Raw genomic sequence first — 27,842 nt, 5'->3', positions numbered from 1 at the left:
GATGCCCCATAGAAATAAGTTGTCTATTGAATGCCATCCATCAGTTATTGCATGGTATGATGAAATACTTCAGGAATAGAACACAACACAAAGGGCTTGTGTTTAAAGTCATGGGTATTCACCATGAGATACTGTATATTAAATATACACAGGTATGTGGTTTCTTTATCCAGCGGAATGTGCCAAAACCTGGCTTATGCAACCAGCTTGGAAATAAATTTGTGCCTGCCAGTTCTCCTAAGAATTCCATTTGTTTAAGATCTAATAATGCTCTCTTTAAATACCCTAGTTTAATTCTTTGGGGTCCAGGTCAAAAGCAAAGTCTTTATATACAATCAATGATCAGCAAAATTAAAAACAAAATGAAACCAAAACATATCTCAATAAAACAGCAGTTGATCATGTTTGCATAATCTAATGCCTTCTTTTTACTTCAGCCATAGAAAATTTGGCTATCATAAGGGTAACAGGATATTTCACATCAGAAAGAAGCAACTTAATATAGAACTCATGTTCATCTCTGTTTAACTATAGAAATTTTTTAAATGATCATCCCACATTGACTGAGCTGACAACATTGACTGTAATTTTTCAGATGTTTTTATGACCAGGTTATTTCTTCTCAGATTTGGTACTACTAATGCTCTTATATCATGCAGAGTGCCTTTCCATTTTGAACTGAGTTCACAGCCATTCAGTGTGGCTGCTGGGTTCTCAGTATATGATTTTAGATGCATAGGTACTGGGTACAGTTTAGCATAGTCTTAAATCTATTGCAGTAATGTTCAGCTATTAGACAATACTAGCATTAAGCTTATTATTAATTATTAATCTCATTACTGCATACTAGCATTAATTTTATATACAATGAACACAAATGCATCCATGAATGTAAATGCATTATACATATCAGGAGTATTTGCTCCGGCTACTGTCAGGAAGAGTGCTATTTTCTGCCATCCTCTTCTTCATGATAGCCCACTGCTCTCAAATACAATAGGAAGCACCATTGCCCTTCTACACTGTCAGTAAGCTTTGGTTCCGATGGTGCAGTCAAAGCATCTATTTTGAAAAAGCTGTCACTACTCAGTCAACTCAAAGAGAATATGTTCCCTAATGCTACAGAGTGATGTTCCAATTGGCTTTCTAGCCTTGCATTGACTCTCCATTGCTTGACTGTGCAGTAATAGTCATTTTTTTTTCTTTTTACAAGCTAGCAGAATGATTTTGTTGTTGTTGCCATACCTGGGTCTCTAGCACACTATGTAGGAATTTAACATCATTTATAAAGAAGGCAACGCAGTAAGAGGTGAACTGTGTTTATTAAGATCAGCTTGGACTCACCTCTAACCAGGAATAACAAGGAACATATCAAAACATCGGCAGGTTCAACTTTGGGTAAATACTAATTTCCTTACAATACACTTCAGATGTGTTAGATTTCAGTAGCGATCTGCCTGCTGGTTAGGAATTATGGAAAATTGATTTAAATTAAGAATTGAATACTGTACTCTGGTTCCTTTTCAGAAGAATCAATCTTCAAAAATGCTTTGTTGCTACAAAACAAAATTAGAAAGAATAAATATTATATATACAAGAATGAAGATTACAGGATAAACTGATGAACCAGATTGTTTTGCCACTATTTTTAAATATTTTTTTATCCAATAAAATGTATCACAGTCTGTCTTGTTCATTGCCAGAGCAACCTTTTGCGGTATGTCATTTAAACTCTAATTTGACAAATGGATGAGGCTGAAAGATAGCACCTTGCCTAAGGCCAATCAATTAGTACATGATTATGCTCAGATTTGAATCCAGGTCCTTTAGATGCACCTGCCAGATGAAATCAAGCATAAAGTACTCTATGCGTGCCTATATTTACTTACAAGCATCTTTTGTTTTCTTGCTTCTGCTGTTGTCTTTCTAATAGTTGATTAAATGTGATTTTCCTTCCTTCCCACTTTTTTTTTACATTATAATTCCTTCAAGGAACTGGGATCTGCTTTTCTTTTTAATGTTTATGTTCTGACAAGGGCCACCTACAATAACTGTTCATAATAAACATAATATTCATGTCCATATTAATAATATATATCTTGCCTCTTCCTCAAGAGTTCAGGTAAATTTAAGTAGACATCACCCTTAGACTCCACTTCAACACTGTGTAAGTTGGCCTAAGAGAACATAATTGACTCAAAATCACCCAGTGAGTTTCCATAGCCGAGGAGAGACTGGGACTTGGATCTTCTTAGTCCTAGTCCAACACCATCATAATGGTGTTATCATTATACTGATTTTTTTTAATATGAAGTCCAATATTTTGGATGATGCTAATGAAATAACCCAATAACTATTCGAGTATTTCCATATTTGCCAACTTCTGAAATTCTGAAACATTCTAGGAACTAGGGTAGAGCAAAGTCAATTCTGGCAGGCAAAGGAATAGAACTATGAACAAAAACAATCTCTTTACATGAAAGTAAGCCTTTTTCCCAACCAATGACTATAAATGATGGGAATTACAGCACAATGTGCCTGGAGGACAACAAGGTGAAAAGCTGACATAAACATCCTGCATAGATTAGAAAGAGAAGCAGCAGCACTAGTAAAAGGAGGAGACAGCTTGCTCCTTGCTTTGCTTGAAAACAAACAAATGAGCAAACTGGATTTTTTTTTCTAGTGGATCTAGTTAATATAATTTAGTGATCAACAATGTTCTGAAAAGACCTTAGATTGCAGTTCTGGTATAGATGCTTGGTTGAATATATATGTCCCAAGTTTTTCAGTGAGTTATTACTAGTTTCTAAGCTTCACAAATGGCTAATGTAAACAAAGGGACACAAGCAGGATAAACATTTTTGTAGACTTCATACACTTATTTGTAAAGCTGCTATACATTGAATAGCCAGTCTCTTGGGGAAGTTCCAAGCTAAGATATGGAGACAGAGAAAAGGAAGTGCATAGTGGTAGACCCTTGATGTGGTTCTGTTTTCATTTTCTTCCTTCTTTATTGGCCAGATCAACTTACCACCTTTCAGGTATACTATCCAGAGGCAAGTTTTGCTTGTGGCTTTTGCAGCTGCTTATCTGAGTAGATGACCAAACAATTGATCATTTGAATCACAAACAAATAGAATCATGATTTATTCATGCAACTTTCTAGTTTTTGCAACATGCTGAATCATAAGCTAACATCTAGGTTAGATTTATACAATTAATTGGTGCTAGAGACATTCTATTAGAATCTTTAACCATCCAATACCTTAAAAGACACCATCAGCACTTCGACCTTAGCCAGGGAATGGATTAGAAACCAGATTTTTTGATACCATACCTTGCTTGTTTTGTCCATACTTATCCAAGGAACAGCTATGACCTCACTTTTTTTGACTGACAGCACTGCACCAATTAATAGGATTAAAAATCATTGAGCTGTGAGGGGCACTTTGGCCAGCAAACCTGACCCACTGTTCTGCTTAAAAATCCAAATTAAAGCATTCCAAATCCAGTGCAGTCCATCACATCCTTGGTAACAGGTTTTGCTGTTGAACTGGTGAATTGGGTTTTACTGTTAAGAATTTTTTCCAACATTCAGCTGGAATCTGCTTTCCTGTAACTTAAGATACTTGTTCCCCATGACTCTCCAAAGAGAACAGGTGAAAGAATAAAGTGATAAACTACCAGTTATCTCATTTTGGGTAGGAGACAAAAGTGATTGCAATTGGGTACAAGAGTCATAACAAAGGATCCCTTTTATCATGACTCGTCTCCAATTGCAATATTCTTGCCTGTAAGAGAGGATCAAAGATCACAGGGAGCCCTTCTGAGACAATTCTGAGTGTGCTACTCTTGAGGGGCATCTGTTCAATAAGTTAGGCTTGTAATCCTGAGATACTGGAGTCTCAGCAACTATTTGATGGCACGTGTGTGTGTTAAGACCAGTCCTAACACCCTAATCCCACAGCACCATACTGTACTGTATTGGAGTCCTTTTTTATTTAACAGGCAATTAAAAATGTTAACTTCCTCATTACATTCATATATCATGCTAAGCCATGGTATATTTAAACTATGGCTTACTGAATAAACACAGCTGGATTCGCACAATATATTAACATAGCATTCTTATAGATCACAATCCACAGGAAGTGCTAAGCCAAATGCATTTTCTGGTCAGGGCTTAGGCGCTGCATGCCCATTTTGTTCTACAGTATACTACGATTACATACATATTGATGTAATCTAGTAAACCCCCTACAGTTTTGTCTTAAGAAACGAATTTGCACAGGCTCGTTAGAAACTTCAACTTTCATCAACCTTTTCTCTCTCGGGATAGGAAGATTAAACATGAAATCTCCCCCCTCCCCTTCACCTAATTCTACTACCGTACTCAACCGATTCCACGGCCGCTCTATAAGCCCCCACTTTTGTGCTTCATAAGAGGCGATTAGTGCAGCATTTCCTCTCACGCAGGGATTGTTGGGAATTGTAGTGTTTGGGGCACTCTTGGATGCTTCTCAGGAGCTCTCGTGGACTACATTTCCCGTTCACATGAGCCGGAGGAAAACGGAGCTTTCTCTCTAACTGCGCTGGCTGCGGCCTTGCACTAAGTGAGAAAGAGACTTGGGGGAGGGGTGGCGTAGGCCCAAGCCCGGCTGAGGCCCGGAGCTGGCGGACGAACAGCAGCTACCGCAGACAGGAATTGGCGGGGCTATGGACCCCGCCGAGGCGGTTGTACAGGAGAAAGCCCTGAAATTCATGGTAAGAAGGAAAACAGTGGGGAGGGGATTGGATGGGGGTTGGCAATGGCTGTTGCTGGCGATTGTAGTAGGAAGCAGAGGAGAAGGATGGGGAGCTGTTACGGGAGGGAGAGATTTATACGGGATAACTTGCAACTCTTAAGGGGAACAGTTACCTATTAAATGTGTTTAGGAACCCCAGAGGGAAAAACCTATTGGGAAATTGAGATTCTTAAGATGTAGTGAGGAAAGAAGGGAAGGCAAGCAAGTCATAGGTTCCTCCGTCGGTTTTTTTCCCCCCGTAGGTGAGCTTCGGTTATAGCGGGTTTGATATGGAAAGAGGTTCCGTGATTTGGCCTTTGTTTCTGTTTAGTTTTTAAAGAACGGATTTTATAGAAATCTGGATTGCAGGCCGGGGTTTTATAATGATGGAGACCAGAAGTTCACATCCAGTTTTGGATCAGAACATTGTAAGACTGGGAATACACCGAAGAAAGTCCGGATGGAGGGAGAGATGGAAAATGTGATGGGATTTAGGAAAACTGAAAATACTGTTGTTGTTGTTGTTTTTTGAGGGAGTTGATGTAGATTAGCACCTGAACAACACTCACAAGGTAAGAAGTAGTTTATACATACATACATACATACATACATATATATATATATTTAAAAAGGTAGTTAGCAAGCATAACTGTACTTGAAGTATTTAGATACTCTTTGGGGTCAAAGGGGTTTACAATTTACAAAGTTGATCATGATTTGGAGTTTTTTTTTTTAATCAGTAAGAATGCTGAGATCTGTTACAAATATTGAATGCTAGAATATTGGATTAGTTATATTGCAATAGAAGATTCTATTTGTGAGAGGTTTTTTTAGTCTAGATCTGTGGCTACTATATGTAACCAGGCATTATAATCTCCACTATATGTTTAAGACTGTTATTCTGTGATAAGCATTCTTTGCAGTCCTCCTTTATTGCATCTTGGTGTCATGTGACAGCAAAAGCTATGAGGACATTCTTCTCTCTAGGTACACACAAATTGGTGTGTTTGTGCAGAAATCTACTACACTTCCATCCCATCCCCCTGAAACCATATGGTCCAGCTTCAGTCTTCTGGTCATGTGTTGTAAGTAGAGTCATCTCTGAATAGAAATTGTCCCACAGGGATCACAAAGGAAGTACTATGTTGCACCAAAACATATTTGATCTTCAATTAATTCCTAAAGCAATATATATGCAATCCACCTTTCTTCCCTGTTGCCCTAAACTACAGCAGAGGCTTTCATCCAGCTTTCATTGATATGCCAGAAAGTCTGCATTTCCCAGACATCCTCATCATCTAATAACTGCTGTATCCAATAACTGCACAGATATAGCCAATTGCTGAGCTCAGAGAAAGATAACCCAGCCTACACAAAAATGCTAGCTAATCAGTGGCTTTCTGCTTCAAACATAACACTCCCTGAATTTATTGCTTCTCCCCAGTAGTGTTCATGAGTTGAAAAAAGATAAAAGTCTAAAGACCAGTTGTAAGTTTCAAGCACCTGTCTTCCCCCACCCTTAAATTATGTGTATTTGTATGGCAGAGCAGTAAGCTGTTTTTTCACTTCATGGAAGCATATCAACATTGCTAGTGACATGTATTTTTCCTATAAAGCTTGCAGGGGTTGCATGTTTCCTAGTTTTCATGTTATACCATTTAAAGCTAATCTCTCTCTAGATTTGACTGGGAGAAATACAAGCTGTAAGACAAGTGGAATCACGGTGGGCAGTGTGTATAATAAGAAAGTAGATACTTGCAGGCATTGGAAGAATGTATGTTCTTTATACTAAAAACAGGAGGAGGAGAAACATCTCAATTTCAGAAAGTGTGAAGTAGCTAAGTCAATTTACAATATGCTAAATTGTTTTACAGCTGGAGACGTGTGATTGGTGAAAGACTGTCAGGGTATATAAATAGAAGTAGCCCTCACTGTCACCAAATTGACAGAGATTGAGGTCTGGAAGCTAAATTCTGTTCTGCTGCCTTGTCCGGTTAACACCTTTGAGGAGGCAAATTATAGATTCCAGCCAAATTGTCCTTTGTTATGCATGTTTGGGTACAGAGTGTATATTTACTGAAAGAACATCACATGAGTATGGTAGTTTAGAATATACTGCCTTTTTAATGAAATCTTTGTGTTATGAATATGAACATATGGTTTATTTGTTTTCTCACACCTGTAGGCTATTGTACCTATCCTTTAGACAAGTAGACTGATGGGAGGGAAGATATTACTTCTACCCTTGATAAGAAACATTCCCTACACATACTTTCCTTTTTTGGAATAGAGTTTTCCTTATAAATTTGGCATATTCTTAAAAATACTTGGCTTTATTTATAAAAACTTGTATGCTTCAAAAAGCCCATTAAAAAAATGGCCTTTGCTTTAGGAAGAAGGACCTCCGAGTAATTGTTTATAATTTATAGTAAAACTAGAATCCTTTGGAAGATTGCAGATTCTGTAATTAGCATACTTTTGTTTTTTGAAGTGTTCTTAAAATCAAGGTGTTATATATTTCATCATTATTTGTATTGGTTGATTAGTACAGTACTAATCAAAAGTTAACCTACCTACCAGTTAAAATTATTTAACAAGCAGATACTCTACACTTTCCTCTTTTGGTCCTTGGGAGGGAGATATTCAGTTGCACCAGGTTAGAGGACCCCCAGTTACCATTATAATTTTACTTGTGAACTTTTCCTGACAAGTCTTCACCAGTTTATGACACCAGATTTAAAGATTTAGGGTATGACCATTTCTTGTTTTCTGATTCTGCGTACAATCAACTTGTTAATAATTATTAGTAGAAGTACTAGTCATTAAGCCTGCAGAAGAGCAATCAACAGATGGTTAACTGAAAGGCAGGATTAGTAAAATGTGACCTCACTTCCAGAAAAAACTTTCTCAGATTTAGTCCCCTGGTTTTTCCTTTGAAAAACAAAAAGAGAATTGGCTGTTTCCAAGTTGTAGCTGGAAGCATGATCTGTGAGTCCACAGCCCCCCACCCCTTCCAGCAATCTTTCCACCTCTCATATTCTGATGCTCTTATTTTAATGGGATATGAATTGTTCCTTACTTTGATAGAATAGGTTTACCTCTGTTGGATGGCTATGAACACAGGCTGGTGAATGGAGATCCTCTGACCTACAATATATTCCCCCCTTCCCCAGGTTATTTGTGATTATTGGGGAAGAAATGTTTTCCTCTGGAGGGACAGCAAATCACTTTGACTACTTTGCCTAATTATACAGTGGAGGTGGGGGCAGATTGCTTTAACTCTGCTTGTTTTTTTGTCCATATTGCTTGGGATACTATAATCAGGAATGTGGAAAAGAGCAGATGGAGACAGCAGTAAACCCACAAGCATCTTCAGTCAGCCAGTAGGGACTCAAGTAATTTTTCCTCCTATCCCTTATTCTCTGTGTTGCTTCTGGGCATTTTCACAGAGGTTCCCTTGCATTCTAGAAACTGGTAGGTGATCTTTTTTGCATGTGTGTGAGTGCATATGCTTGTGTGTAGATCTTTTCAACTTTTTTCCTCTGAACTGTAGAGGTGGTAATATCTTCCTCTCAGAGGAAGAGAACAAATGTGATGAATGTTCCATGCATGGAGAAAACTTTCATTCAGAGTTGGTGGGTAGGAGAGAGGCAAGGAAGCTGAATTTTAAAGAAAGGAACAAAACTATTTTGTACAGGCTTAGATTAAAGCACTAAGTTAGTGACCACATATTAATTGTAGTTAATTAGAACCAAAGATTAATAGAATCTATTTCTTGTTGCTGCTCAAGGTAAGCAGCAAAATAAAAAGATAATTCTTATTTCATTTCTTTTCGTAGTGTTTACATTCTTGTAAAGTTTGTTCCTTCCTCATGGAAGACCTAAATAATATTTGGTCAGCTATATATGGAACCCTGGGAAATCTGTAAACTACACTAGTGAAGAAGTTTCTGAGGATGGGGCTGGACACTATGGCCCAGTGTTCTTTGCTCCATTATGAATCAGTTGATCAGTAGGAGTTAAAGATGACCAACCATCCTTGCTGTCTAGTTGTGTCTTCAAAAGAAACATAACTGCTGTCTCTGCTGTGGTATTTGTATAGTGGATTGACTGAGTTGCACCAAAATGTTTTCCAGTAGAGAATGCTGATTATAATGCAGTGTCAAATTAAGTACTTTTCTCTTGGTTCCAGGTACAGTATGTAAACATAGGGATTGTTGGTCAAGAAACCACATGAGCTTTTCTGTGCTTTCTGGCTCCCTGATCTTGTAAATTAGATGCAAATTATGGGTGCCACAAGTAATAATAATAACTACTGTATTAACAAACAATAATACAGTATTAAATCCTTTCAGGTTGGGCTATTTTTAAGCAAATGGTTTCTTGAATAGTAGCTACTATTGAGTATACATATTCTGTCTTACACCAGACAGAATTTTTTAGTCAGGGTGTAATTGAACATATAAACATTGAGCAACATATAGTAAATAAAGGATATTCTGAGGATGCAGCCTGGGCAGTTCCAGCTTTTCTATAATAAAATCTATGAAATGACTTGAAAAGATTTTCAGAGTTTATACAAATGTAAGGAGAACTTTGTAGATGGTCTTATTTTCCTGTAACTGAATCTGAATTGGGTCTTGGATATTTTGGTAACCTTTGAGAAGAGATGTTGCCCTGGACAGAGTCCCTATCCCATCTCCTTCATATTGAATTATTCTTAAGGAGTCTCTTCATTAACCTTCTCAATCTCTAATTAGTCATTTGGGACCAATCCTTAGTATTAATAGTTCTCACTATCATTGCCCTTCAAAGATTTTGAGGACCTTCCCAATTATACAGCTTACTTGGAAACAAGTGTTTTAGGTGACCTTCATGGATAAGTTTATGATGCAACTGCCTTGAATACTAATGCCCTCAAGGACATCTTTGATGAAGTACACTGTACTGCTTCCCATATCTCTGTACGTTATTAATATAATTTATTTGTTAGATTTTTAGACAGCTGCAGTTATGTGGCTCATCTCTGCAAATGTCTTTAGTGCTGATAGTAGATAAGGAGCTCCTCCAGCAGGGTTTTTATCTTTCCATGGACCTTTCATGCCCATTCTTGATGGTTAAACTGTTCAACAAGCAAGAGAATGCTCACTCAGAATGTTACATGGGATTGGTTTCAGAAAGGACATTCAATTAAATTTGCATAAATATTTCTCAAATTCTTTCTATAATTTCTAGTTGAAATTTCTCCTTACCATAGAACTTAAAAAAATACGTATGTTTGGAAACTTCTAGACTGCAGCCCAAGGTTAGAAATTTAGAAGGTCCTCTTCTGAATTGATATAAAACTTTATTAAAGTTGCTTTTCACTGACTCTTTGGTACTTACTTTTCTGCCTGATTAACAGAGGGGGGCAAGGCTTATAGAACATCCAACTCTGTTGCCAATTTTTGTTTTTTGTATTTTGTTTTTCTGTATTCTAAAAAACTAAACAGGAAAAGCATGCAGAACATGGCTTTTTGAATTCTTTCCAATCCGTTTACTACCTGTGGCCATAGAAGTTGTTTGTATTTTCTTCTACATAATGAAATAATGTGTGGTGTCTGTATACAGTATGTGTGCTTTTGCTTCCCCCTCAGGTTGTATCTCTGTGTGTTTATATACACTACATGCACTTATAAGATGGAGGCAGGCGGCATATGCTCTGTTCTGGGTCACATAACCAGGACAGAGGTGGGCTTGGAATGGAGCAATTGCCGGCATTCTGAGATGCTTCCTAACCTCCTCTCCCATAGGGATGCATTGGGGGCATTTTTTCTGAAATATTTTTTCAGCAGCTTCTAACCAATTCAGTCCATTTTTAAACTCAAACTTTCTTTTGCAGGCTTCTCCTACCATACCAGATTTGGTCCTGCTTTCAGTTTTTGGAGAGTTATCCTGCTGACAGAGTCCTGAGCCCTTTTACACAATTTCTTTCTTATATTATAGTTGGTTAGAAAGAATAAAAAAGATTCTAGACATTTCAAGTGCTGCTGTAGCCAACTATTTGCAAACAGTAATTCATACAATAGTAAAAATGCAAGAGATTATATATTGCTGTATATCAAGAGCAGCAGAGTTAGTACCCTTCAGATGTTTTAAGTAATGAAACTCTCAGCCAGCAGCTCCAAGGAATGTGAGAGTTGTAGTCCAAATCTATGAAAGTAGGTGTCTTTCATCTGGGCTGGCCTATATATATATATATATAGAGAGAGAGAGAGAGAGAGAGAGCAAGCACGCACGCACACTCTGAAATAAGGAACACCATTCAGATTTGCTTTGTCATGGTACCCCAGGGTATAATGTGCCCGTAGACACATTATTTGATGCCTGTCAGACTCCATGCCCCACCTAATCTTATTCCCCCTTTTCAAGATTCTTAATATATGATGTTTGTAATACATGAAACATATATACAAATATATGTTATATATACTGATCACATTATTGCCTTTCATGATAAGCAACATTACTCTGTACTGAAAAGGAGTAGACAGTAGCACGCTTTTACATGTAGCCATTTTCACTTCTTTCAACAAACATGTATTCTTTTCAACAGAACACGTATTACTCATTACTTTTCAGTCAGCATTTACAGGTATTAAAATTGCTCCATCCATTGTCCCATCTTTGCCAGGGTATACAAATTCTTCTACTTGCTCCAGTTTTTCACTGTCTATGTGTAAAACATGGAATCATCTGTATCAAACTATATTTATCTTTGTTTTGTTCATGGTCAAATTTGTACATTATATCAACATTTCTCAACCTTTTTACCCTGGAGGAACCGGTGAAATAATTTTCACATCTCAGGGAATCCCTGCATAAAACTCACAAAAAATACAAAAAAACTTCATAATACAATTCACTTCTAACCTACACAATCCACATTTTACAATAACAGTAGCAAAGTGATAGGGTGGCAGCTGAATCACAGCACATATAAATTCCCACCACTGCACTAGCCTTGCATAGTGTGTGAAGTTCAAAAGACAAATACATATTTTTTTTTCAATCATGATTTCTTGTGGAACCCTTAGCAACATCTTGTAGAACCTCAGTTAAGAAAGGCTTCATTATACAGGTTAGCTAACTTTCACTGCACATCATTTGGGTTCTCAGTTGTTCTGCTTTAACTCTAGCTTCTTTCACTTCCTTCCTCCCCCCCCCGCCCAAGATTTGCTCTTAACACTAGCAAAAATGGTCTGTCCCGTATTCAGAAACTCTCACCAAGCTTATATTCATTATTTTTGCCATGTGGGTATGTCAATAGATTTACAGTAGATGTAAACAACATATTCAAAACAAATTTTTTTCTTAGCAGATACTTACCAAACAGTCACTTTCTTGGTTGTCCAAATAGTCTAATCACTTTTTCTGTCTACTTGCATGTTGCTTTCACCCATGTGTTCGTACCCTCTAGTAGAATAATGTTTTCCCTTGGATTGCATTCATTTGGGATTCTGCAGGATTTTTCTTCAAACTCATTTCTGCTTCTTCCATTATTACCATTCAACTCAATATGCAACTATCACCAACTTATGGATTCCTACTTTCAGTAACACTACAACTTAGATGACAACAATGTACAGTGGGGCAAAAAAGTATTTAGTCAGCCACCAATTGTGCAAGTTCTCCCCCTTAAAAAGATGAGAGAGGCCTGTAATTTTCATCATAGGTATACCTCAACTATGAGACACAAAATGGGAAAAAAATCCAGAAAATCACATTGTCTGATTTTTAAAGAATTTATTTGCAAATCATGGTGGAAAATAAGTATTTGGTCAATATCAAAAGTTCATCTCAATACTTTGTTATATATCCTTTGTTGGCAATGACAGAGGTCAAACGTTTTCTGTAAGTCTTCACAAGGTTTTCACACACTGTTGCTGGTATTTTGGCCCATTCCTCCATGCAGATCTCCTCTAGAGCAGTGATGTTTTGGGGCTGTTGCTGGGCAACACGGGCTTTCAACCCCCTCCAAAGGTTTTCCATGGGGTTGAGATCTGGAGACTGGCTAGGCCACTCCAGGACCTTGAAATGCTTCTTACGAAGCCACTCCTTCGTTGCCCAGGCGGTGTGTTAGGGATCATTGTCATGCTGAAAGACCCAGCCATGTTTCCTCTTCAATGCCCTTGCTGATGGAAGGAAGTGTTCACTCAAAATCTCACGATACATGGCCTCATTCATTATTTCCTTTACAGGGATCAGTCGTCCTGGTCCCTTTGCAGAAAAGCAGCCCCAAAGCATGATGTTTCCACCCCCATGCTTCACAGTAGGTATGGTGTTCTTTGGATGCAACTCAGCATTCTCTCTCCTCCAAACACGACGAGTTGAGTTTAGACCAAAATGTTCTACTTTGGTTTCATCTGACCATATGACATTCTCCCAATCCTCTTCTGGATCATCCAAATGCTCTCTAGCAAACTTCAGATGGGCCTGGACATGTACTGGCTTAAGCAGGGGGACACGTCTGGCACTGCAGGATTTGAGTCCCTGGCAGTGTAGTGTGTTACTGATGGTAGCCTTTGTTTCTTTGGTCCCAGCTCTCTGCAGGTCATTCACTAGGTCCCCCCATGTGGTTCTGGGATTTTTGCTCACCATTCTTGTGATCATTTTGACCCCATGGGGTGAGATCTTGCATGGAGCCGCAGATCAAGGGAGATTATCAGTGGTCTTGTATGTCCTCCATTTTCTAATTATTGCTCCCACAGTTGATTTCTTCACACCAAGCTGCTTGCCTATTGCAGATTCAGTCTTCCCAGCCTGGTGCAGGTCTACAGTTTTGTTTCGGGTGTCCTTCAACAGCTCTTTGGTCTTGGCCATAGTGGAGTTTGGAGTGTGACTGTTTGAGGTTGTGGACAGGTGTCTTTTATACTGATAACAAGGTCAAACAGGTGCCATTACTACAGGTAACGAGTGGAGGACAGAGGAGCCTCTTAAAGAAGTAGTTACAGGTCTGTGAGAGCCAGACATCTTGCTTGTTTGTAGGTGACCAAATACTTATTTTCCACCATGATTTGCAAATAAATTCTTTAAAAATCAGACAATGTGATTATCTGGATTTTTCCCCCCATTTTGTCTGTCATAGTTGAGGTATACCTATGATGAAAATTACAGGCCTCTCTCATCTTTTTAAGTGGGAGAACTTGCACAATTGGTGGCTGACTAAATACTTTTTTGCCCCACTGTATACTCTCTGACATTTTAGCCTTTTCATGCATGCATACACCTTTCCTTCTCTGCATGCATTCACAAAATCTACTTCACAAGATCAGACCACCTTCATTCACATCTCTTGCATCCTTTCCCTTGCTGTTAGTTTCGCAGACACATTGCATATCTATTTTTATTTTGTTTCATTCCTCAATTCATGCTTTTACTTTTCTTACAATCCAAATTGCAGTATGCCATGGTAATCATATGATGTGCCCATTAATATTGCCCTTTGCTCTACACCTTACAACTTCGGTCATTTGAGGCTTTCGTGTTGTGCTTTTAGTAAGAGGAGGTGCAGACATGGTTACTAATGGCCACACGCAGCATTCCTACTGACTGGAAGGTAATATCAATTAGGTTTGGTACATTTTGGTCAGTGTGCCATAAGTGTAACCAAAGTCCATTTTTACCCCAAGCATGCTCATGGTATTCTGTGCAAGTTAGTGCCTCTTTAGATTAGACCTTGCAAGCCAGCATATCTGCATCCCACCAACTGTAGGTATATAGAGTGAACTGACACACCCAGAATGGTTAAGAAATCTTTTAATAATTAAATAATGGGAAGCTAATATGGAGCTTCTTTTATATATTGGATTTTCCTATTTTTAAAAAAGGAAAATAATACAAACTAATATAAAGTAAGAAAAAGAAAGAAATGAAAGAGAAAGCTAAAAGTGCAAGAGAGGGAAAAAAAGTAGAAGAAAAATAGAAAGGAAAGAAAAAGGATACAAAGAAGTAGCTTCCAATCTTCTTTATAGCAGGTATAAGTACAATTATAAATTTACTTCTTACTCTATGATTACAACGTAACTTTCTTCTTTCTATAATTCTGTCTAATCATCAAAACCATAAATCATAAGTTCATTTTTTTCTATTTTATGCAAAAAGTCTATAAGGGGTTTCCAGTCAGCAATAAATGTAGATATTGTCTTTTCTCTGATTGAAGAAGTCAGTTTAGCTATCTCAGCAAGTTCCATCATCTTTACCAACCATAGGAAGCTAATATGGAGTTTCAAGCACAATCTATTTCTAGGCTTCACATTTTATGGAGGCAATCTCAGAAAATAAAAGTGGTAAGAACTATAGCCAAATAATCTGTGTTGAACTGTGTCCACTTTCCCTGATAAAGATAGTATCCTATCTGTGGTAGATAGCATCCTGAAGAACTAAATGGGGTGGTAAGGAGCAACCTCATCAATCAAATTGCATTTTGGCAAATCAGTGTTTTATGATTGTCCATGCCCACTATGGCAACCATTCTGTGTGAGTATCCAAAAGATGTTCTCAATCTGTCCACCAACTCAGAGGGCTGGAGATATTAGGAATATGAAAAATATCTGACAATCAATAATACATTTTGTAGTTGTTTGATAAGTATGCATATTTTTTATTTGGAAGGTATGTCTGTTTGTTGTTAGGTATGTAAAGTTATGTTCCATTATGATGTATATAACCCTCCATATTGACCTGACACTTGGTCTGTAATCAAATTCCTCCTTTTGAACAATGTTGAAAAAGTGATAGGAATGGGGTATTTTATATGCTTTGCTCAAATCATATCAATCAAACATTTATTTTATATTTGTTTTATCATGCATTTTTCATATACACACATACAGAGAAAGCCAGGAACATCTTCTGAAAGAGTTGTGCAAGCCTGGAAAAAGATGCAATTATTTTAATTATTAGAATAGAATTGCTTCTTATGTGAAGCACATCTTCTGAAAGATTACACAGCTGTAATAATTACTGTGGATGCATCTTTCAGTATGTAAGGATGATGTGTATGTCAATTACTTAAATGTATTTTGTAAAGAAGAAAGATGGATATTTATCATTTTAGAATAGCAGTGCTCAATATGTACATTATAAATCCAATCAAAGTTGCATAGTTAATCCTATTGAATGAATTATTTTATTTTGAAGTATTTGAGGTAATCCACAAAATTTAGAACAGTTCCTTAAACTGGTTTTGGATTATGTTGCAACCATAATTTGCAAGGATACTGTGGATGATTTAATGTCCAATGTGTATATTTGAGTAAACTTTCAAATTGCAGATATGATCCTTAAAAGCACAGTAGAATAGCCTTGGCTGGAATTTTGATTAAATATAATCTAAAGCGCACTATGTGTGTCTGCATCAAAAATGAATTTCTTTTTCCAAAGTAGCTTCAAGTGGTTCGGTTAAATGTAGGAATGTTCTGATGATTATCTTTTTAATTAAAATGAGAAATCTTTGTTTAAAGTGGCATTCTTTTTTTTTTTATGGCCTCTTACAGTCTCTATAACAATCATTTCTTAAGTCTGAACGTTTTTAATTCCAGGAATCCATTTATATAAAACTATGTTTAGACTTAATTAAAGAACAATTTCTTACAAAGCTTGTAAATAGCCAGGAAAAAGGGAAGGACAGAAAATAAAACTGACATTCATGCACAACAAACTGATTCTTACAAGGTATGTAATATGCTATAAAAATACAATAAAGCCCTTTTTATAAGAGTTCATATTTTCTGATCCTCGTTTTCAAAGGTATTTAAGAAAGATATCAAAGTTCTGTAACTCGACATCTGTTTTCCTGAATGGACCAGCAGCTACTTCAGGTTTCACATAATTAGCAACGCACACAGCTAAACTGCATTTGTTTAGATGTCTAATTAAAAATACCTTTGCAACACATTGCTAAGTTTCTTGTAATGTTTAGTTTTATCATCTTTGAATACCTTTTTTTAAAAAGAAATTAAGTTGTGGGTAAGTGAATTGGAAGGCATGTATTATACTTCTTGGCTTCACATTTCCTATTCTGAACTGAAGTTTTGTAAATAACCAATTTAAAACAACACCAAACATTCTTGAATTTCAAGAGCTTAAAAACCCTAGTAGCAGCTTTCTGAGGGTTTTTCTCCTTTCTTTACCATTTTACAGACTGCATCTTTATATCCACCACTGCTGAGCATGCTTTCCCCCTTTGACCCAAATACTTTTTGTCAGAGACAACTCTGCTAATGCAATTATGGAGTGTCCTATGTTCTTTTGTCTCACTTCCTTCAAAAAGTGGAAAATATTTCTAGAAGAATCTAGCAGCCTAGTATGATTTTATTTTGTAAATTAGATAGCAGGAACTATAAATTAGATAGTAAGAACTATCACACTGATCATTTAGATGTGGGTATCTCTGAGTTTTGGAGGAGGGTAAATTAAGACTTTTGTCATGCTGGTAAGACAAGTCTACCTTGTGTTGTCAGATACTGATATCAGATTAGTTTACTCAGTCTCGGTGGTACTGTGGTGCTTATGACAGGATGGCATATGAGTGTTTTGAGTCTTTCCCTGGTCAAGGCATGTTGCAGTTAACCCATTTCTGTCATCTAACAGCTTAGTGCTCTGCTGTTAAACCACATCTGATGGTGGTGTTTATTTATAACAGCTAAGTTGATTGTTTGCCATCTTGACTCAGTCTGTAGCCATTGAGACTACATGTATAAATTACATCTACAAATGTTACTACTTCACTGTATTTAAAAACACTCTTGTTTTTTACTTAGAAGAAACTGAGAAAATAGAATGATTGCATTCATCCTTTCTGTCTGAGTTAGAAGCAGACTCCAAACACATAAGCAGATTTGTTTTCAGTGCTGGATATGAATGGGATTTCTTCTTTTCCATGACCAGACTAGAAAGTTACACTGGGCTGCTGGAGAAAAGGAATGAGCGGTATTGTTGTCTCTGTTTCTGGCAACGTATAGACCAAGTGAGTGCTTAAGTGCCAGACTGGTTTAAGCTGCATGAAAATCCTGATTTGATCAAATAGATATGCCTTGACTAAAGATCAAAGTTGTCTTAATGGTCCATATGCATACACTGACAGTCCATATGTTTTAATAACATTTGTCCACCTGATTAAAAATGCTTTACAAGATTTTATTCTGATTAGAAGTAAAAATAGTAAAAAGCCACAGTTGCTCTTCTAATGGGAGTACCATACTTGTTTTCTACTTGGTTATTTCGCCAAGCTTTAGGAAAGAGTAGGCTGTAAATATATGTGCTGACAGTAGTGCTAAAATAAACACCATAATCTTATCATTGTGCTTTGAGAGTATGTAACTGTCATATGTTACTCGGTGATCAGAGACAGATATAAAATATTCCTGGAAACTCAGTGTAAACAGATCCATGTTCCTATATATCTGCATATATACATTGTTCTTTTGCACATTTTGGGAATTCTGCTTTGGAGGGAACTGTTTTAGCTGTGTACAAGAATTGGCTGTCTTCATCATAATTGAACAGAAGTTTTCCAGTGCAGTGAAGTTCTACAAATTATTAATTGGTTCCTTGTGCTTTCAAGTGCCATGATTTAATACATTGTATATTACCATAGCATGACAGCATTTTTATATAGAGAGAAATTATTGGTATAACTAACATGCACACCTTTAAATCTTTGAATTTATATAAAATGCTTTGTGTCTTCATTCTAAGGTTTACAAACAGTTTCTATTCTTCTGCTTGAGCTACAGTACAAAGGAAACACAGGGATCAAGTTAACAATGTTTTGGAGGTTTTTGTTTTGTTCGCTTCATTAAATATATGCAATTAGTAAAAAGCAAATGGTGAATTTGCTAACACATCATTGAAGTATTTAGCTTCATGGATTGAGAAAAGTGGAATTAGTGCTCCATGCCCTCTCTTAGCATCTATACTATAGGCAATAGGAAGAATAGGTTGACCTTAATATTTGTTTCCACTAAATCGCCGCCTTGCAGCACTTAGTTTGTACTGAATGAAAAGCTTAATTTCACGCCCTGATTAGTGCTAGTATATGCAGGTGGATATTTATTTTATATGGCTAAGCAGGTCTTCCTTGGCAAATTATTCACCAGCCAGCAGCATTATAATTCCTCATGAGTAGTTAGTGCTAAATTATAGTTCTTGTTAGTGAGTAAATCAAAACAATACTGGATGCTAACCTTTTGACTAGGTAGGAGTGATGGGAAGGCAGAGGTAATAGAGAGACAGCACAGATTAGATTGAGGGGATGTGAAGATAATAGAGTTTTCTTTGTGTGTGAATGAAGAGCCTGGAAGAGGTCTGGACTTTTTGGAAATCAGTGCATAGATGCGTTGGGTCAAAAAAGCAGACCTTATGTTTGCTGTCATGTGGGATTGGAAAGATTGCTCAGTGATCCCAGAATAATTTTTTATGTTTTGTTTGCAAGAGATAGAAGATTTATCTGTGACTTTTTACAACTGAATCTGAGAGAGATCACTTCTATTTCCTTATTCCAAGATATCTTGGTGTTTAGTTTATATCATTATGTTTTGTTGTGTACATATAGCAGGAGAAGGGAGGATTCTTGTTACAGATTACTGCAAAGTTAACTTGCATTAGAATTATAAACAGAGTTGGGTTTTGTACTTTTATTAGGGGCAAGCAAAATGCGAATTAGTGTGCAAACGTTTGACTTTGTAATTCTTCATCAGGCTAGCTGATACAAAAAGAAAGGGTTGGGAGAAGAAAAATAAAGCTCTCTTCCTAGTCAGAAATCTCTAAACTTCATGTAAGGTAAGAAGCATATCTGAATTACAGCGAACTGTTCAGTTTTCAGAAATGGGAAGGGAGGAGATTATACTTGCTGTTTTGCTGGTGAATGATGTGTAATTTGAAACTGATACTGAGGTATAAAATCTATGTTCTCTCTTTTTCCCTCTTCTTCCCCCTCCCCCCAATCTTAGGCACTAAAAGAATGCTTCCTAAACATTGCCTAATTTGTCACCTCTCCAAGCTAAATCTAAACAGCAGACCTCATGGTTGTAACATACTTTTTTCTTCCTTGCTTTTTATATCTTCTAGTCTGCTGAAGAGTATTGGAGAACTCAGAGAAATTATGATATTTTGGTTAGTTGCAAGCAAGTATTGCCCAACTATACAGTTGGATTATTTTTGTTTTAATGAACCAGAGTGAACATTTATACTTGTTTTTTAAGCATTGTGATGTTACATTGTTGATGCAGCTGGTTTCTTACCTTAATTGAAAGTGCTTTTTTGTGTTTCTTGTTCAACCAATCATTTATTCTCTAGATGTCTTTGCAAATCATATTTTCTCTGAGTTGGACCTTTTTAAAAAAGCTGTTGTAAAAGCTGATCCAGGCATATGTGGTTATGTCCACTCTGTGGGGGTTAAGTCAAGGATTTGTCAAAGACAATTCATTCAGAGATTTTCTTATAGATTTTCTTAAACATTCCAGACCTTGGGTATGATAATGTATATGCTGTAGAACCGAATACTCTTTTTAGCTTAACCTTTACCTTTTGATCTGTGTAGCATGTCCTAAAATGTTTCTGTCTGATTGGTGTAGTTAAGATCCATAGCTTTTCACAGCTTTATCAAATAAAAATGAGGCATCTCTAAGTAAATAGTTTTGGAGAACCTGAGGCAGCCTTTTAAATTTCTCACTTTAATAAATAAAAGCAATACAACCTAATTCTCATCTTTTTGCAGACCTAGTTTTTATCATTGTCAGTCACAATCATATAATTAAAGATGGCAACAAATGGAATGTGAGATGGAAGAACATACAGAATTCTTAAAATGCTCCACAGAAGTAGGACATGCAACACATTATCTATAAGTTGTGTTAATCTATATACTACTAAAACTCTTGTATCTGTTTGCCTGTTTGTAACCTTCAGTTGAGCGAAATGGTGCATCTTAGGACAACAGTTTTTGAACCAAGATACCTCAAATGGACTAACTTACAGAATGCATCCAAAATCCGGGACCCATTACTCCCATGGGATTGAAATTTGGCAAAGTTGTGGCCACTTCAGCACTGCTGTGCTGCTGCGGTCAGCTGCGGTCACATGATTGTCATTTCCAGTGCTCCCTGACAGCTTCCCACAAGTCAGTGGGGAAGCCGGTAGGAAGTCTGAAGTTGCTCCGACTCCCATTGCTTTTTTGCCTGCCCGTGGTCATTCTGTTTCTGTTTAGTAAGGAAATATCTCTGAAATGATGACCCAACAGGTCATGGGTTGTCTAGCAGAAGATACTGTTTATTTTCGTCCCAGAAATAGTGGTACCTCGGTTCACAAACTTAATTCGTTCCACGATTCTGGTCGCGAACCGAATTGGTCACAAACCAAATCAAATTTCCCCATAACGTTCAATGTAAATAAGGTTAATCCGTTCTGACCCCTACGAATGTGGTCGCCAACCGAATTGGTCGCAAACCGAATCAAATTTTCCCATAAGGTTCAATGTAAATAAGGTTAATCCGTTCTGAACCATATGTATTTTTTTTTAACCACAAAAATATTAAACAAAGTACAGTACAGTACAGTATGAAGAGAGAGAACACTAACCTTGCTTGAGGCGACACCAAAAAGCTTCATAGCAAGTGTCTGTCTGCGACCGTGATCTCGCCTAGAGGAAGCCATGACCACGTGTCAGAGCTGGGAAGATGGCCACGGGCTGTGTTCGTCACCCGATGTGGAGTTTGCGAATGGAAGCAAAATTTTGCGAATGCTGCTGTTCGTGAACCGAATTGGTTGTGAACAGAAGCGTTTGTGAACCGAGGTATTACTGTATTACTACATTCCATTTAGAAGTTTTCAAACATTTTATAGCAGTATATCAGTAATTGAACAAATCACTGTGAGAAATTGCCTCTAAATTGATACTTTCAGTGATGTCCTCAAAATCAATTGGCTGTTGGGCAGCTTAAAAAAAAACATGGATGCCACCCCTGCTTTGTAGATAAGAAAGATGAAGCATAGAAGAGTGTCAATATTTCTACAGAGCCTTAAATACACTGATAGTGAAAACATTCTTGTCTTTGCTTTCCTAGCATTCTTCTGTTCCTTTAACTATGTTTTGGTTAATTTTACAATTGGCTACCCACCTGTTATAACATTTTTTATCATTAAACAAAATTAATTTTAAAAATGGTCTGGTGCTGTCTGCTTTTAATGGAATTGGAGCTTCTTTAGTCCTATAATCTGCCTCATGAGGCTTGTCTGTCTTCTAGGAAGTGCAGCATTGCATCATTAAAATATCACCCCCTGCTGAGAAAAACATCAGTCCTGTTCACTAAATGGCAGTGCTGAAGCAGTGACAAGTGTTTCTAAAAACTGTATTAAAAATTCATTTATTCTTAGCTAAGCATTTAGCTAAGTATAAATGAATTTAACAAATAATGGAGAATAATAAATTACTGTGTTCTTGTTGTTAACAAATATGTCTGTGCAGAGGACTACATAAAAATAATAAATGTTCTTCCATCCTAGCAGTAGTTCTGTGGTACCAAAAGGAAGCTGTAGTTCTGATTTCAGTACCTTTGGAATGGAGTGCCTCGAAGCAGGGTGCTGGATGGGAATAGATTTCCTTAAAGAATTATGCGATCAAAATCATATTGCCATGTTCATTTGACATTGTTCACCTAAAGCAGGATATTTTTCATAATTGGTAGCCCCCTGACTCTCATATGAAAGGAATAACACTGAAAGGTTAATGTCAGCCACATTTTTTTTTTTTTTTTGCTCTATATCTGTTGCCAGTGTTGGCCCCATAAGTTTTTTAGCTAGCTTTATTTATCCTTTCTTATGTGTGGAGAGGCAGATATTTAAGAATCTTTCTTGCACAGAAAGCCTTATTCTTTCTTGCTACATAATTAGCACTTGTTTATGACACAACCTCTGATTTGATTTTTAAAACAAATTGCACAGTAAAGAAGCTGATATTTAAACTGTATGGTAACCATGGCTCCAGCTGTGATTCAAATATTGTAAGCCTTCAGGGGTTGTATTAGGCTTAGAAAATAGGAACTGAGGCCTGTAATTTAATGTCTGTCTCTTAAAAACTGCATTTTTTAGGAGAGAAAAATGCATTCCATAGAATTTAAAATATTGACTCATTCTGAGAAAACAGCCTTTTCGAACCTCACTAGAGACTACTCAGATCCATTAAGTTAACAGTGGAAGAAGGAGCAAAGGAAGGCAATAAAACAAAAAATCCGTTAAAGATTGCAGGGAAATGATGTCCAGTATGAAAACAGAGTGAGATAATGGCTTTAGAACACTGGGAGGGAGAACGTTGAGAAGGCAACCTTAGAAATAGGGTAAAATATTCAAAACGTTTGAGTTTTAGTGTAAAACTGAAATGCTGAAGGTAGTTCAGCAGGATAATACATTGAATGTGTTGGTGATAAATGGAATCATGCTTGTAAAATTTGTGTAGAAAGGTTGCGTTTCAATTTCTGCACAAAACAATTATGTTGACATGGTTAAGAAACTTTGAGGAATTGTTGTCGAGATGCCTTGGGATTCTAAAACACCATCAGTTAGCAGCAATTCTTTTACAATAATTACATGGGAGTGTTGAGTTCTTAACATAGGCAAGAAACTTAGCAGAAAAATGGGACATAACAGAAAAACCCTGTCCAGCCATCTCCTTTTTTAATGAATTTAGTGTTATTACTCCATTTTCTGCTGCTTTTCTTAAGATTGGAATCATGACACAGTCTCTCCTGACATGTCCTATTTCTGTTGATTAAGTGTTTCAAGCAAAAAATATACAGACAAATATATGCAAGCACACTTCTTACGAGACTCAGACAATTTCTGTGCATGTATAAAAGCATTTTTTCTAAATTATCTTGGAAATGTGAATTGAATTAACCTGATTTGATTCAGACCTCAGAACTGAATCAGATCAGGTTTTTAAAATCAAACTGGCAGTTCCAACTGTATTATAAAATCAGATTGAATCAAATCTGTGATTCAAAATGGATTTTGACTATTCAACACACCAAGGCAGTTCAACATCTTTATAATAAGAAAAACACATTAACATTCTTAATCTTCAGGTCCCTAGGGGGGGTGCCAAAAGGTCCCAGTGTTCCCACGGAGCCATTAGTTTCTCTGATCCACCTGATTTAGGTTTTGAATAGACTTTCATAATGAAAACATTTTTTTTCAAAAGGAACTAGACATGCTACAAAGCAGCAATCTCAAATAACTTCTTTACAGGTAGTCCCTGGGTTAAGAATGCCCTGTTACAGACCCAGAGTTAAGAATGGAGCCTGTTGTAGCAAAATTTGAGTTAAATACACAATGATACGAGTTAAATGCACAATGGTTTGAATTAATTACACAATACTACTGTTTTGGCTTACATACACATTCGATTTAAGGACAGATCTTGGGAACAGAACTTGTTCTTAAACTGGGGACTACCTATATTTACAAGGACACCCCTGGATCCAATAGACTTTCTTAGAAAATAAAAAATTAAATGGTTGTAACTCAGCACATTTTAAAGAAATGTGTTAATATGTCCAGAAAGCTAACTAATGCAAGCTGTTGGTGGTATGCTACATTCTGCAGTGGTGGTGAAGTGGTCCTGAGAAAAAGATTCAAATTTGCCTTCTGATAGATGTTTTGTGACTATACCCACTATGGTAGCCAGTTTGAGAATAGCCAAACCCCACCTCCACAGCTGTCATTTTATGATATGAGATAGTCCCAATATCTGTGCCTTTTGTTGTTCAGTCGTTAAGTCGTGTCCCAAAAGGTTAAAGAATCCTATTTTGTATGATGCTTTTCATTAGACATCCACACGCATTCTCATACTAATTCCAATGTTATTTAGATAGGATAGAAGATAAAAGATCTACCGAGTGATTTCATGGCTGAGCTGAGTTTTAATTCATTCTCTAAACCAATGGGTTTCAAATATATATTTTGCATATGTTTCACTTGGCAGAACTGCTGCTTAATGTCTGCATTGTAGAAGATTTTGAGCCATATCCTAGCATTTGCAGTCGATTCACATGGTATTCTGGGTAGATCTTTGGGCTTTATTTTTGCTCATATAAATTGAGGTGTGTCCTAGAACGCACTTTAACTTTGTAGTAATTCTGTATTACAGGTAGTTATTGTTAGTTGCCCAGAGTCATGTATTTGAGATGGGTGGCCATATAAATCTACTAAATAAATAAAGGAAAAGGAGGGAAAAAACCCTACAAAAACAGGATTGTCTCATTGCTACAAAACTAATTGTGTCTCAGTACCTCATCTGGGAAGGGAAAAACTTAACTGCCTCATTAAAAAATTGCCAAATGAAGCTATATGTGGATAACGTGTTGCTTTGTGTGAGATGGTCAGCTATATAAATGTGACAAATGAATAAATAAAAATAAATAAAAAATGTATTGGGGGACATGGCACTCATAAGCAAAGAGTCATATTTAAATTCAGTGCATACGGTATTGCCATTCCTAGTCTATTGCGTGCTAATAATACAAAGTAGCATGCTAACTTTGGTATCATGATGTGTACTGTATCCAATACATGAAAAATGTATTCAGTGGTGCCAAATCTGCTACATAGCAAGTAGACCTTTCCTTCCATGCCATGTTATTGTGCACATAATCTCAATTCTAGAAGGATTTAATTAAATACTGTATGATTAAAAGCATTGCCTTTTTTTACCAGTTTGATAATATAAAATGTTGTTTTGTACCAGTGGATTTTTTTCTCCCCATTAGGGCTGTGGTGATGGAAGATGTGGTAGAAGTGGTTCAAAAGAGTGACCTGAAGGTGCCTGGGTAACTTAGTTGGATGTAATGTAATTCTGTACTGACAATGAAAAGTCCTCTAACAAGTCTCTGGATGGGAGTCTTCCTGAAAACTCAGAATAGGCCTCTGCTCCTTGCAAGAAGATAGGGTAACACAGAAGTGGAATAGGGAAAGGGTAAAGAAAGTCTACTCAAAGTTGCACTAAGAATTAGCTTTTCCTTTTCCTAGTAGTATACACACTTGATCTTAGCCAAAAGGCTGAGAAGCAATGATATATAGAAGCTTGTTGATTTTTTCAAAGAATATGTTACCTTATTAAAGTTACAGCCTTTTTTCTACAACATATACCTGCTTGTTATATACAGTGGTACCTCGGTTTACAAATTTAATTCGTTCCGTGACTCTGGTCGCACCCCAAATTGGTCGCAACCCGAAGGAAATTTCCCCATAAGGTTCAATGTAATTACCGTTAATCCGTTCTGGCGTGGAGGACAGGGAGGCGGCTATTGCTTGGAGGGAGAGTCCTCCTCCCTACGACCATGTGTCAGGGGCGGAAAATGGCCGCGGACCACGTGTCGGGCGGAAAAATGGCTGCGGACCACGTGTCGGGCGGAAAAATGGCCGCGGACCACGTGTCGGGCGGAAAAATGGCCGCGGACCACGTGTCAGGGGCAGAAAAATGGCCACGGACCGTGTCACAGGAGGGAAAATAGCTGCGGATCCGGTTCGTAACTCAAGGCGGAGTTCGCAAACCGAGATAAATTTTTGCAGCCAGAGCTGGTCGTAACCCGAAAAGTTTGTTAACAGAGGCGTTCGTAACCCGAGGTACCACTGTACTACAGATTCACTCAAACATCAGTTACCAATTGCAATGAGAAAAAAATGATGAAACATTCATTGTGGTGTCACAATTTATCACAGCCCACCCTTTCATCAGATGCAAATACAGAAGACATTGAGTCATTATGCCACAATGCATTTAATTCCTCCTCTCTCTCTTCCCCCCCCCATCCCAGATGTCTCTGTATTAGCTATAGAGGTACTTGATGGTCATGGATTGCCTTCTTCTATTATCTGGCCTGTTTAAAGTATGTCAGACATCCAAACATCACTAATGCATTGCTGAAGCTTTGCAAGTACTGTGTTTTAGTATTTTGGGGCAATGTAATCATCAGTTTTCAGAACCTGTGCCAAGTTACATTTGTGCTGAAAATGTCTTAAAGGGCTGCAAAAAGCATGAAGCTTTTTCACTGGGGACATAACCTGGATCAGAATGTTCGCTCCAGATCAGATTAGATGCAGAGTATGTTGAGGTGGAACATATTCATATGTCCCTTAATATAATCTTTTTAAGGTTTTAGTACCAGAGCTCTACTGTACTGATAAATCCATTTGGGATGGCTGCCTCTGCAGAATTTTAAGGGTTTTTTTCCTGCAACTATAGTTCTATTACTGTAGCGTATTTTGCACTTACTTGTACCTTACTTGAAAATTAAATTGGAATATATGTGTTTGTTTATTATCATCTGGAACAAAAGTTAGTTTAGCCAGGTCCCAATATAAAAGGAGGTCTCTTATGTCTATTCTTTCCTAGCCAAGAATTCACATGCCTAAAGATGGATTCCAACTTACATCTTCTGGATACCAAGCATGGCTAAAGCAGGTTGGACTGTATTACTGTTTCTTATTTATTGTGAGGGCTTGCCCTAGAAACGTGTTTGTTTCATTAGTAAAGTATATACAGAATTCAACACTCATATTACGCTGTAATCAAATACCAGTGCCATTTCTATATTCATGTACATTTTATGTCTGCATGTTGTGTACATTTCCTCTTCTCATGAGTAAAAGTTCAAACAAGGATCATCAGAAGGGAGAGTGGAACAATACATAGAAAGATCGGAAACAACAACTTAAATTGCTGAATTAAAATTAACCTTCAAGTGTGAAGATCTGTAGTGGTGGTAATAACAGGGAGGGCAATGGGTTAATACACAGGAGACTTACATCTAGAGCCTAATTCAGATTTGATTGGGTAAAACAAGTGTGGACATTTACTCGTATCCCATAACAATCCTGCAGTTTGACACAATCTGACACTATTGGGAGTCCCTGCTCAGACGTAGTCTGGTGCTATATTACTTTGGTGATTATTAAAGGCCAAGCTTTAGATGTTTCGGCAGTCTGGCTCTAGCAATTGCTGTCAGCATCTTAAAACAAATCT

At 37.2% G+C, this 27,842-nt stretch overlaps 1 protein-coding gene across 16 annotated transcripts in view; it reads left to right on the top strand.

Moving 5' to 3' along the window:
• Positions 1-4,544: 4,544 nt before the first annotated feature.
• Positions 4,545-27,842, top strand: part of BTRC (beta-transducin repeat containing E3 ubiquitin protein ligase) — a 178,330-nt gene continuing 155,032 nt past the window's right edge. For 4 of the 16 annotated variants that reach the window (XM_007422077.4, XM_088132485.1, XM_088132488.1 and 1 more), the window contains exon 1: positions 4,545-4,764. In XM_007422077.4, the coding sequence (XP_007422139.1) occupies positions 4,717-4,764 (48 nt within the window). In that variant the 5' untranslated portion in view covers positions 4,545-4,716. Of the gene's footprint in view, positions 4,765-19,524; positions 19,607-27,210; positions 27,282-27,842 lie in introns of those variants that run through there. The other 12 variants (XM_025176064.2, XM_088132483.1, XM_007422073.4 and 9 more) reach the window with 6 other exon arrangements.

Source organism: Python bivittatus, unplaced genomic scaffold (genome assembly GCF_059951505.1).
Source record: "Python bivittatus isolate LINGU-HERP-01145 unplaced genomic scaffold, Pbiv_v1 ctg000980_np1212, whole genome shotgun sequence".
NCBI lineage: Eukaryota > Metazoa > Chordata > Lepidosauria > Squamata > Pythonidae > Python > Python bivittatus.
The sequence above is the reverse complement of the archived record's forward strand: the minus strand, read 5'-3'. Positions and strand labels throughout refer to the sequence as shown.